General features: G+C 36.9%; 1 protein-coding gene and 1 long non-coding RNA gene across 2 annotated transcripts in view; one reads left to right on the top strand and one right to left on the bottom strand.

Moving 5' to 3' along the window:
• Window positions 1–947: 947 nt before the first annotated feature.
• The window catches only part of LOC149163633 (uncharacterized), a 31578-nt gene continuing 19581 nt past the window's right edge, over window positions 948–12944 (top strand). The window contains exons 1-6 of the mRNA XM_089429218.1: window positions 948–1552; window positions 1694–2807; window positions 2857–3246; window positions 3376–4259; window positions 7666–7955; window positions 9193–9271. Of these exons, the coding sequence (XP_089285344.1) occupies window positions 1032–1552; window positions 1694–2807; window positions 2857–3246; window positions 3376–4259; window positions 7666–7955; window positions 9193–9271 (3278 nt within the window). The 5' untranslated portion in view covers window positions 948–1031. The remainder of the gene's footprint in view (window positions 1553–1693; window positions 2808–2856; window positions 3247–3375; window positions 4260–7665; window positions 7956–9192; window positions 9272–12944) is intronic.
• On the bottom strand, window positions 5940–7236 carry LOC149163634 (uncharacterized). The gene is made up of 3 exons (XR_016260633.1): window positions 7191–7236; window positions 6772–6931; window positions 5940–6343 (listed from the first exon to the last, which is right to left on the bottom strand). It is a non-coding gene; the product is annotated as an uncharacterized LOC149163634 (long non-coding RNA).

The following is a 12944-nucleotide window of genomic DNA, read 5'->3' as shown; positions in this document are numbered from 1 at the left end:
CTCCACTTTTGTGATTTGACATTTATTGAATTATTTAACAGCTCTACTTTTGTGATTTGACATTTATTGAATTATTTAACAGCTCCACTTTTGTGATTTGACATTTATTTATTTTTGTTCTTATTTCTTCACCGTTGATTTTTAATTCATAAATTTATTTACCTTTCCTCATTAGAATACCTCCACTTTTGTGATTTGACATTTATTGAATTATTTAACAGCTCCACTTTTGTGATTTGACATTTATTTATTTTTGTTCTTATTTCTTCACCGTTGATTTTTAATTCATAAATTTATTTACCTTTCCTCATTAGAATACCTCCACTTTTGTGATTTGACATTTATTGAATTATTTAACAGCTCCACTTTTGTGATTTGACATTTATTGAATTATTTAACAGCTCCACTTTTGTGATTTGACATTTATTTATTTTTGTTCTTATTTCTTCACCGTTGATTTTTAATTCATAAATTTATTAAATTTATTTACCTTTCCTCATTAGAATACCTCCACTTTTGTGATTTGACATTTATTGAATTATTTAACAGCGCCACTTTTGTGATTTGACATTTATTGAATTATTTAACAGCTCCACTTTTGTGATTTGACCTTTATTTATTTTTGTTCTTATTTCTTCACCGTTGCTTTTTAATTCATAAATTTATTAAATTTATTTACCTTTCCTCATTAGAATACCTCCACTTTTGTGATTTGACATTTATTGAATTATTTAACAGCTCTACTTTTGTGATTTGACATTTATTGAATTATTTAACAGCTCCACTTTTGTGATTTGACATTTATTTATTTTTGTTCTTATTTCTTCACCGTTGATTTTTAATTCATAAATTTATTAAATTTATTTACCTTTCCTCATTAGAATACCTCCACTTTTATGATTTGACATTTATTGAATTATTTAACAGCTCCTGAACTCTGTGTTTTCTTTCAATATCTATAACTCTGTGTTTTCGTTTGCAGTTCTTAATCTATCACTCTGTGTTTTCCTTCTTACTTGCACTTGTCTTCAATGGCGGACCTGCAAACGCCCACCGTTACTTCAGCAGTTGATACCCCCTCCACCTCCAATACTTACCCAAACTACAACTTCGATGTCTTTATCAGTCATCGGGGTCCCGATGTTAAAAACTCCTTTGCTGGCCATCTCTACCGTGACCTTCATGCACATGGATTGCAACCTTTCCTCGACAGGGAAGAATTGCAGGCGGGCAAGAGCATAAATCCTCAAATTGAAGACGCCATCAGAAGCGCCTATGTCCAAATAATCATTTTCTCGCCTGGATATGCCGACTCAACTTGGTGTTTGAATGAGTTGCTTCTTATATGGAAAAAGTCCGAGGATATCATAATCCCTGTATTTTATAAAGTGAAGCCTTCTGAGCCTCGATGGGCCAAAGATGGAAGGTATGCTCAAGCCCTTGCTAAACATGAGCAGACAGGCAGATACGACGGCCAAACTCTTGAAAACTGGAGAAATGCGCTCCACGACGTCTCAAACAGAGTCGGTTTCGAACTCGACGCCTATAATGGGTTGGAACTCTTAACTCTCCCTTCCCTATTATTAATTAATCTAATTGGCATTGATATACACTTCACGTTTTGTATTAAATTTTACAATAAAGAGGCGGTTTTGTTTGTTTTGTTTTGTTTTGTTTGGTTGCCAATTTCCAGTGACGAGGTGAAGCTGTTGGAGAAAGTCGTGGAATGCGTGCTCAAAAACAGCAGAAACCGGGGAAAGAAGGCCTTGTATGTGACTGATCACCCAACTGGTCTACAATTAAAAGTAGAAGATTTTGAAAACAAGATGCTATTGCAGCAGCAGCATCAGAAGAATGACAAGGCTCGGGTTCTGGGGATTGTTGGGTTGGGTGGAGTTGGCAAGACAACGCTTGCCAAAGAACTCTTCAACAGGAAGAGTTGCAATTTCAAGCAATCCTGCGTCTTATATGATGTCAGAGAGGTTGCAGCTCGAGAATCTTTAATTTTCTTGCAGAGCCAACTTCTCAAGGGCTTGACTAACATCACTGAAAAAATATATGGCATTGAAGAAGGTATACAAATACTCAAAAGGCACCTTTCATCTTTACATGCTATAATATTTATAGACGATGTAGATGATGCACATCAGTTGAAAGCACTTTTGCCAGTAAAGGAATTTTTGCATTCCGATAGCTTGATTTTGATTACATCTCGCTCCAAGGATGTTCTCACACATTCAGGAATAGAGGAGTCATCAATATATTACTTAACAGGTCTCGATGAACAACACTCCAGACAGCTCTTTTGTTCGCATGCCTTCTTTCAGCCTTATCCAGCACAAGGTTTTGAATGTCTAGTAGATGAGTTTTGCAAGGCCTGCAATGGATTGCCTTTGTCTTTGAGAGTGCTTGGGGCACTTGTTTATGGAAAGAATGACATATCTTATTGGGAACGCCAATTGGATGCACTTCGTCAAGTCAAACTTCCCAGTGAGATTCGAGAGAGGCTTAAGATAAGTTACGATGCACTGGAGGCAGAAGAAAAACAAATATTCATAGACATTGCCTGTTATTTCAATGGAGAAGACAGGCATATGGCCGTCCGAATATGGGATGGATCAGGTTGGAATGGTTTGATGGGCTTTCTAAATCTGAAGGGAAAGTGCCTTGTCGAAGTGGATGGAAATACCATAAAAATGCACGATCAGCTGCGAGATTTGGGAAGAGAAATTGCGGATGAGGAAAGGCCGTTGCGTCATCTTTGGCGACCAACCAAGCACATTGGTGATTTGTGGCAGCAATCTTCTGTAAGTGCTTGAATTTTTCATTAAACTTTAAGGTTTCTCTGTTCAACAGAAGCAAGAAGAGATCCTGTTACTCTCTTTCATTTGTATGTTGTTTCTTTGTTACGCACAGGTAATAACGGAGGTGCGCGGTATTAGGACGGTTCCTCGCCTTGTTGAATACTATAAGAGCCCAGAATCAGAAGAAAAATGGTCATGTTTCAAAAGTCTGAGGAAGCTGATCGACCGTGCACCATATAGTTTCAGGAACTTGCAACTTGTTGCAACTGAAGAAGGTAATCTAAAAAACATATTGAGGAGGGTTGAGTCGCCAAACTTGAAATGGTTACGCTGGAACAACTGTCCCTACTCTTGCCTGCCTCCCTGGATTCCGATGAAGAATCTAAGAGTTTTAGAAGTGGCGGGATACGAATTGAAAAAACTCTGGCAAGCAGAGTCTCAGGTCAAAGCTCGTTCTTTGTTTTTTCTCTGCTCTGATTTATAGTAGATTACTGTTGCTATTAGTATACCGAGCATTTTGTAGATGAAAAGTGATCATATCTTAAATTCAAATAAAAACGTCGGGTTTCAGGCACCTCTGGAGTTGCGGGAGTTACGGATTTCTGCTCCTCTTTTCAAGTTTCCAAAGTCCATTGGGCGGCTGATGCACATCGAAAAGATTGTGGTTACGAGTCATAACCTCAAATCGCTGCCAGATGCTTTCGGGTCTTTGACAAACCTCCAAGAACTCGATCTCTGGTGCGACAGTCTGCAAGCACTTCCAGATTCCTTTGGGTGTTTGACAAACCTCCAAGTACTCTGTCTTCCACGCTGCGGAGGTCTGCAAGCACTTCCAGATTCCTTTGGGTGTTTGACAAACCTCCAAGTACTCTGTCTCACAGGCTGCAGAGGTCTGCAAGCACTTCCAGATTCCTTTGGTTGCTTGACAAACCTCCAAGAACTCCGTCTGACACTGTGCAGGGATCTGCAATCACTTCCAGATTCCTTTGGGTGTTTGACAAACCTCCGAGAATTCTATCTCACGCGGTTCCACAATCTGCAAGCACTTCCAGATTCCTTTGGGTGTTTGACAAACCTCCAAAAACTCTCTCTAAAAGGTTCCTCGAGTCTGGAAGCACTTCCAGATTCCTTTGGGTGTTTGACAAACCTCCAAGAATTCTATCTCACAGAGTGCCACAGTCTGCAAGCACTTCCAGATTCCTTTGGGTGTTTGACAAACCTCCTAGAACTCGATCTCTCAGGGTGCAACCGTCTGCGAGCACTTCCAGGTTCCTTTGGGTGTTTGACAAACCTCCAAAAACTCGATCTCTCATGGTGCGAGATGCGAGCACTTCCAGATTCCTTTGGGTGTTTGACAAACCTGCAAGTACTCGATCTCAGAGGGTGTAGCAGAATGCAAGCTCTTCCAGATTCCCTCCAGTTCTTAACAATTCTCCGAGATCTCTATCTGCCAGGGTGAGGCAGTCAGAAAGCATTTGACAAACCATTCCATCTGGTGCTCGACAAACCTCCATATGTCAGAATGTATACGTCTGCAAGTGCGTACAAATCTCCAAAATGCCGATTTCTGAGAGTGTGGCACTCTTCAAGCGCTTCCTTCCACAGTCCTTTCGGTGCTCGACAAACCTCCAGGAGCTTCAGGAATTTAATTCGACTTGAATACATAAGGCTGTGTGGGAAACATAAATATTCGAGTTAAATTATGGTCATTGTCCCGGCCAGCAACGTATCTCCATCATAAGTCGCAATGATCAGGTGAGAACTGCCAGCGAGATTTAGTATTTGTTTGTACTCTACTAAGAGGGGCATTGTAATCTTAAAAAACTTGAGGATCTAAACATTTGCATGTGTATGGAAGTCGAGGAGATTCATTCTGACTTAGGATGGTTATGATGGTTGTTATGAGTTGAAAAAGAATACATGGCCTGACGCAGCTAAGCACGATTTGAGTTCGTTCCAGAAGCTTATTGCTAACTGTACCAAACTGCCCCATTTATTGAAATGAGCGTTGAAGCACAAGTGTATATGGCTCTGTGGTGATTTTTTGAAAAAGCATTTGAGTGGTTTGTTTTTCTTCAACAGTGAAAATCGAGAAAAATTCTTATAATTTAGTTTATTCAAACCCGCAGTGAGTGGTTTGTTTTTCTTCACACAGTGAAAACTGAGAAAAATTCTTATAATTTAGTTTATTCAAACCAGTAGTGAGCTCAGATTCTTCTCTTGAAAAGGATATTATACACGGTTAATATTTTACTTGATTTAATTGAATTATCTTTTTATTTTTTATTTTTTGGTAAGTAAACACCCACGGGGATTTGAACCAGTGACCTATCGCAAGAAGTGTCTTAACAATGCACCCATTCACTGTCAATTCAAAGCCCCATGGGCTAATTGAATTATCTTTTTAATACTAATACATTTTTAAATATATATCTCTTAATATAATTAACTTATTTTTTTAAATTAATACATTTTTAAATATATATCTCTTTCCTATTTATATATAGATTGGTTTGGTTTTTTTGGGGCTATTAATATTTTTTCATAATTATAAGTATCTTTTCTAGCTAAATTCTATAGAATATTTCACTATTGGTAGATCATTTTTATATACTCTTTCTAACAAATATGTTCATTTATTAATATGTATTTCTTAATAGTGTATTTAATTATTAATAAGTATTTCTTAATAGTGAATTTAATGTTTTATATGTTGGAATATATACCACCTTATTAGTCCCTACCATCTGGCATCCGGCAGGGACTATAGTAATCGATATGACCCCTACTTAGCATTACTTCACCCCTTTCCTTGTCTGTTATACGGCGGTTAGATCGCGGTTAGATCAAGGTTAGATCAAAGTTTCAAGGCTGTCTGCCCTCCCCGCCAGGATGCCGAAGGACTGCTATCTTATTTGGCCTCTTCCCGAGGCGGAAGAGGCCCGACCATGGCTTATATCAGTTCTACGCCTGCTGCATTTTGGCTAACTGTAAACGGTTTTGTTTTAATGCTAACATTAGTTTGAAACGTTAAATGTGTGAGATTGGCAGGTAGTTACAAGCAACATATCATAAGTTCGTTCATTAGCAATCATAAGTTCGTTCATTAGCAATCGCAGGTAATTACAAGTGTCTTTGCATGTGTTACAGGTGGATGATGCAGCGCAGCTGTGCTTTGCTTTATATTCATTGTAGCTTCTAAGGAACTCCTCAGCCTTCATTTTCCGCCCAGACAACGTCCAGTTCCGCTTGCTTGTCGCTAAGAGGCTTGGCCGTATAGAGGCTCAGGCTCTTCTGCCCAGTGGAAGGGTTTTCTTCTTTTTCTTTATAACTGCTTGGTCCATCTGCTTCTGAGCAGCAGATTTCTGCTCCTGAACAGCAGTAGCCGCTGCCTGACGAGCGGCAAATCGAATAGTAGTTTCATTATAACTGCATGGTCCATCTGCTTCTGAGCAGCAGATTTCTGCTCCTCAACAGCAGTAGCCGCTGCCTGAATAGTTGCGGCCAGCCTGAATAGCATGTGGTAAGTCCTAACCTGCCTGCCAAAACATAATGGTTCAGCAAAGTAAATCCATGAATCCGAGGTTGATCTTATGATGTTAAATTTTGATATAAGATGAATTTCAGTAAAAAACAAGATCTGTCAACAACATATTTTATTTAAGAACATGAAATCCACTTACTATTAGAATTCTTTATACAAAAAACATGCGGGAACTAAATTGAACATCAATAGCAGCGGCAGCTTTTCACCCGTTTAGTTCACTGGCTTTAGAACTGTAGGGTATAGAAAAACATTTTGCAGTATTTTCAAAAAAAAACTTAGAAACCCTTAATATAACTAAAAACAAAATTCACTGGAACCTCGTACATAAACTTAGCACACTTTTCTGTGAGAGATTTCCTAAAAACAATGTCGACAGGAATGGGAAAAAACCAGAAAAGCTCAAGAGTCGGGTGAAATGACCTGAACTCAGAAACAAGATTTCGGCAACCCTCACGTGAGCTGGAACAGATACCCAGTTGGGCCATAAGGGTCCGCAAACCTTGAAAACAAAGAAATTATGCCATTGAGGACCAAATCGAATTTCAGACATAAGCCAACTGGGCACGCAGATTCACCTGACCTGTAGTAAAAGAAAAGGGAGAAATGAATACAACAACAACAAATCTATTAACTTTAGGTAAAATTGGAAAACTCAGAACAACCCTTGAATTCATTATTGACTTAAAGCACAGTCAGAAAACCCTTGCTTATAACTAAAAACAAAATTCACTGGAACCTTGTACATAAACTTAGCACACTTTTCTGTGAGAGATTTCCTAAAAACAATGTCCAGAGGAATGGGAAAAAACCAGAAAAGCTCAAGAGTCGGGTGAAAGGACCTGAACTCAGAAACAAGATTTCGGCAACCCTCACGTGAGCTGGAACATAAGGGTCCGCAAACCTTGAAAACAAAAAAATTATGCCATTGAGGACCAAATCGAATTTCAGACATAAGCCAACATTGGGCACGCAGATTCACCTGACCTGTAGTAAAAGAAAAGGGAGAAATGAATACAACAACAACAAATCTATTAACTTTAGGTACAATTGGAAAACTCAGAACAACCCTTGAATTCATTATTGACTTAAAGCACAGTCAGAAAACCCTTGCTTCTCCTTGTATGCAAGTATAAAGCACTGCAGCCATGAAATAAATGTAAGAAGATGGATCTTTGCCATTTAGAGGAGCACTTACCTCCTTGTAGGAGAAGTGGGAAATCGCTGAAGTTAGAGACAAATCACCAAATTGTAGAGCGACTTCACAGTCGACGAAATAATGGAATGAGGGTTTGGACAGACGGTGGGGTATGTCAGTTGCCCTAATCGTAGAGGGATAGATCTGAACCATCCACTAAACCTTCATCTTGCGATCGAGAGCAGACCATTTGTCAGTCGAGTGCGACTAACGCTTGTTAGGGCTCTAGAAAGTTTCACCAAGTACAAATTCTGTGTCGTCCATGAATGTCTTACTTTACGAGCTACCTTTGCTTCTGTCCCAGCGTCTGTAACCTCTGTGGTGGCATTGCTCCTGCTTCTGGAACTTGCTGCATCTGGTGGAACTACTCGCTTTGATTTTGCACCTGAAATGCCAGGTTGTTTGCCAGGTTGTTTGGTATACCGCTGGTACTTTGTGAGATGGCCACTGCTGGTTCAAGTGGCCTATCCCATTGCCTTCTGAAATAGATCTTTAGTCCCTTGCAAGCTTTGAATCAATCTAACTATCCTTGGGCAACCTTTGAGTAGACCACAGGCGGGTACTATCGGATAGAAGCCAGCTAGAACACAATCTTTCTCCTATAACACGTGTAATACATGCGCCATGCTCTCCACATGTGGTACATGCGTCTTGGTGCTCCATGCTCGCTATTACAAAACAATTAAATAAATTTTTGGGCCTACATTAATTTATCAATGTATTGTTATATCTCTTGCTTAGGTTACTGGTTATGTTTTATTTTTCATATAACATCAACGTATCATTCTGATTAATAATTCCATTCACTCGGATCCAGGTTCGGCGAAGACAGATCCAGGTTCTTGCGATCTCATTGGACCTATTTCCATTTGTTTTCTTTCTGCAACATATCTTATGATATGTCTTTGTGATTGAGTGCTCCTGGACTGACTTGATGTACAGGTGGCATCAAAGTGGAAAAAGTTCGATGCTATGATCTTTACATTTTGTCTTATCAATTGAGTCTAAAGATTGAGTCTTATCAGTTGAGCCTTTTTAGGTTAATTTTTCCGAGTTAATAATGATTAAACATTAAGATTGGACTTTCAAAACTGGACAATTTGTCAAATTTAACAGGTTTAGTTATAATTATAATATAAAGATATTTTGTATTTAACAACAAACTACTAAAATTATACATGTACATGTAGTGATCGACTTTCTGCTTGATCATCGAAAATAAAATGTTTTTTTAAATTGGACTGGTTTATCGATGTGCTCATAAGTAAACAAGCATGCCCCAATGGCTTAATCTCATCTGTTGGGAACATGGGCAATCTCTTGAATCTGGCGATCGTTCAAAGTAGGCAGTTTGGTGCTCCCCCGAACCGACGGCAAGCAACAAAGCAAGTAATGAAAGCAATACTAACTTTTCACTCAGCGGAAGGGACTTGCTAGTCTCTGGCTATCGTGTTTTTTCTTCGCTCAACAGCAGGGACCTAATGAAGATTTAGAGCCCTCACAGTCATTACTTTCAATATATAACGTTAATAGGATCTGTATTGAGCACCTGAAAATTCACTGTATCTGCAGACTCACTGATTCTTTGGTATCATTTTATTTTTCAAAATGTCTGACTATGAGCTTGGTGCTTTTTTGTGTCGCAGGAAAATCCACTCTCACTGATTCTTTGGTGGCAGCAGCGGGTATCATTGCTCAAGAAGTTGCTGCTGGAGATGTCCGTTGGTATCATTGCTCAAGAAGTTGCTGGAGATGGCAGATGAAGCTGAACCGTTCCCTTCGTTTCTGCAACAGTTTTTGCTTTCATTTCTGCAACAGTTTTTGCTATTTTTTGCATTCGCAGGGACTCACTGCTTCGCAGCCGGCCTTGTTTAAAAGTGTTTTAGATGGACCAATATACATCTCATCATATAAATCATTAAACACACTAATGCTAGGTTCATTAGATTAGGTGTAGTCTAACCAGTCTACATTTTGTCTTTTTCATGAGAATTTGAAGATACAATTATTCACGAGAATGTAACTTCTCATTGTTTAATTATATTTTTTATTGTATAAACGGATTCAACACCCTGAAAAATCATTGCAACATTCATATTAAACAAACTACATAACTTAAACATGCAATTCCAACAAATCACCTTTAGAATCTATGTGCAGAAGAGACTCTGTGAAGATAAGTTAATTTAGAGGAAAGCTAATGTGGTTCATATGCATCGTAAGTAAATGAGAATGAGAAATAAAATAAGCGTACCCTTGCCTTGGGGTCCTCTATGTATGATACCGACAAGAAAATCATATGTTATGCAGAGTGTGGAGTTTTCTGCATATTGTAAGAACAGAGTCATAAAAATGAATAATTGTATAATTGTTAATAAATGGTGCAAAAAGGAGTATGATGTGCATGTCTAGTGTGGAGGGTAGTAAGATGAGGAAAAAACATTCTTCCTTCTGCACCCACAAGCAATAAAGGATGTAGCAAAAAGGCTCAACGTGAAAGGGAATTGACATTTCAGCTCCAATCATGTGATAGAGATCCCTATGAGTTGTTGAGAATCCAGAAGGCTCTTCCCTTTGGGCATGAAATCAAAGAAAGAGAAATAAGAAAAGGCAAAGAAATTACTATTAAACCATTTAAATATGAAGTAGTATAAACAATGATAGAGAAAAACAAACTACAATATATTGATTATATAGTTCCTAAAAATGTTCATGAAAATAATTTTTTTAAGTGTTACCCATTTACTCCAACTATACTTTTGAGTGTATAAGAATTAAAACCACAAACTTTATGTATTTGGTAGGGGTCAATCCATAAAATATCAAACTTGGAATGAAAGGATGTTTTTTTTCTTTGTTCCACAATAAAATGATTTGAACCTTATTAAATTATTTCATCATAGAAGTTTGGTCAAAATATCTCTTCATTGCTTCATGTTTCTTTTGTATGTTTATTACAACTTGCGCTCTTTGCTCTTCTAGCTACATCAACTAATAATAATGAGTTTGCAAAGGTGTGACCCCTTTTGTCTTCTATTCCAATGGCTATGTCGGAATCATTCATCCTTGAGTGTATTGGTAATCTCACAACCTTTCCATAGACAAGAGAATATAGGGAATGTTTCCTACTTCTTTTTGGAGTGATTCTATTGGCCCAGAGCATTAGTTAGTTTCTTGTGCCAATTCCATTGGTTTGTGGACATCATCTTCTTAAGAATATGTATTAAATATGTATTAGTTGATTCTACTAGCCCATTCCCCTTGGGTAATAATTTGAAGATTGACACATTGTTATCCCAAAATTTTCACAAAAATATGTGAATTTAGATCTAATGAAAATGAAATTACTACCGTGATGAATGTTGAACCTAGATAGGATATTTCTTGTAAAAATAGTATGAGTTGCTCTAAATCAATCACCTTTAGTGCTACTACTTCCAACCATTTGATGAAGTAGTCAATTTTTGTCAATAAATAAGAGTGCTCCATGGTATATTTTGGATTTCTGGGACAAATAAAATCCAATTCCCATTTTATAAAAGGGCTTTTAATCAAAATGGTGCTCACGAGCATAACTACTCTTTTGTTTTTTTCTAGAGGACTTGTGACAAGGTAGACATTTCCTTGTAAATGTATGCACATATGTGATTAAAGAAGGGAAATAAAATATTTCTCTAATGTTTCTATGTATGGTTACCATTAGAGAAAGATTTCCACCACATGCACCTTCATGCACTTCCTTCAATATCTCAACAAATTTTGAATGATTTAGAGATATTAACAACATACCCTCAAAATTTCTTTGGAGTAAGATTCTAGAAATCAATACATAATGATTTGATTTCAACTTTAAATATCTCCTTTCTTTTCCTTTCATTCAAATAGTAAATTGCTTAAACTTCGAGTAGAAAATGATGGTTTTATGTTATTTATGTATTTGGTAGGGTCAATCCATAAAATATCAAACTTGGAATGAAAGGATGTTTTTTTTCTTTGTTCCACAATAAAATGATTTGAACCTCATTAAATTATTTCATTATAGAAGTTTGGTCAAAATATCTCTTCATTGCTTCATTTTTCTTTTGTATGTTTATTACAACTTGTGCTCTTTGCTCTTCTAGCTACATCAACTAGTAATAATGAGTTTGCAAAGGTGTGACCCCTTTTGTCTTCTATTCCAGTGGCTATGTCAGAATCATTCATCATTGAGTGTATTGGTAATCTCACAACCTTTCCATAGACAAGAGAATATAGGGAATGTTTCCTACTTCTTTTTGGAGTGATTCTATTGGCCCAAAACATTAGTTAGTTTCTTGTGCCAATTCCATTGGTTTGTGGACATCATCTTCTTAAGAATATTTATTCAATATTTATTAGTTGATTCTACTAGCCCATTCCCCTTGGGTAATAATTTGAAGATTGACACATTGTTATCCCAAATTTTCCACAAAAATATGTGAATTTAGATCTAATGAAAATGAAATTACTACCATGATGAATTTCTTAAGAATGTTGAACCTAGATAGGATATTTCTTGTAAAAATAGTATGAGTTGCTCTAAATCAATCACCTTTAGTGCTACTACTTCCAACCATTTGATGAAGTAGTCAATTTTTGTCAATAAATAAGAGTGCTCCATGGTATATTTTGGATTTCTGGGACAAATAAAATCCAATTCCCATTTGTAAAAGTGCTTTTAATCAAAATGGTCCTCACGAGCATAACTACTCTTTTGTTTTTTTCCTAGAGGACTTATGACAAGGTAGACATTTCCTTGTAAATGTATGCACATATGTGAATAAAGAAGGACAATAAAATATTTCTCTAATGTTTCTATGCATGGTTACCATTAGAGAAAGATTTCCACCACATACACCTTCATGCACTTCCTTCAATATCTCAACAAATTTTGAATGATTTAGAGATATTAACAACATACCCTCAAAATTTCTTTGGAGTAAGATTCTAGAAATCAATACATAATGATTTGATTTCAACTTTAAATATCTCCTTTCTTTTCCTTTCATTCAAATAGGAAATTGCTTAAACTTCGAGTAGAAAATGATGTTTTTATGTTATTTAGTTCTTGAAACTATGGAATCTTTGTTAGAGGATTCTTTATTCAAAATAAGTGAATCTATGTTTACTAGTTCAATTGTGCTTCATTTCCTCCAACCAACCTATATAAACCTTGTCGCTTCACAACTTTTAATGGTTTTATTTCTATATCATATTCTTGCAATTTCGCCAACCAATTAGTCCATCTACCTTCTTTCAGTTGTTGATATAAGATCATTTTAATGGGATGATATGACAGATAGACAATTGCATGCAATGACAATGTGTGTGTTCTGAAATAACAACTTTCATAAGGGAACATGCTTGTTTTTCCATAGAT

Source organism: Pinus tabuliformis, chromosome 5_1 (genome assembly GCF_031772625.1).
Source record: "Pinus tabuliformis cultivar Carrire ecotype Pingquan chromosome 5_1, CPIR1, whole genome shotgun sequence".
Lineage (NCBI taxonomy): Eukaryota > Viridiplantae > Streptophyta > Pinopsida > Pinales > Pinaceae > Pinus > Pinus tabuliformis.
This window is presented reverse-complemented; position numbering and strand designations above follow the sequence as displayed.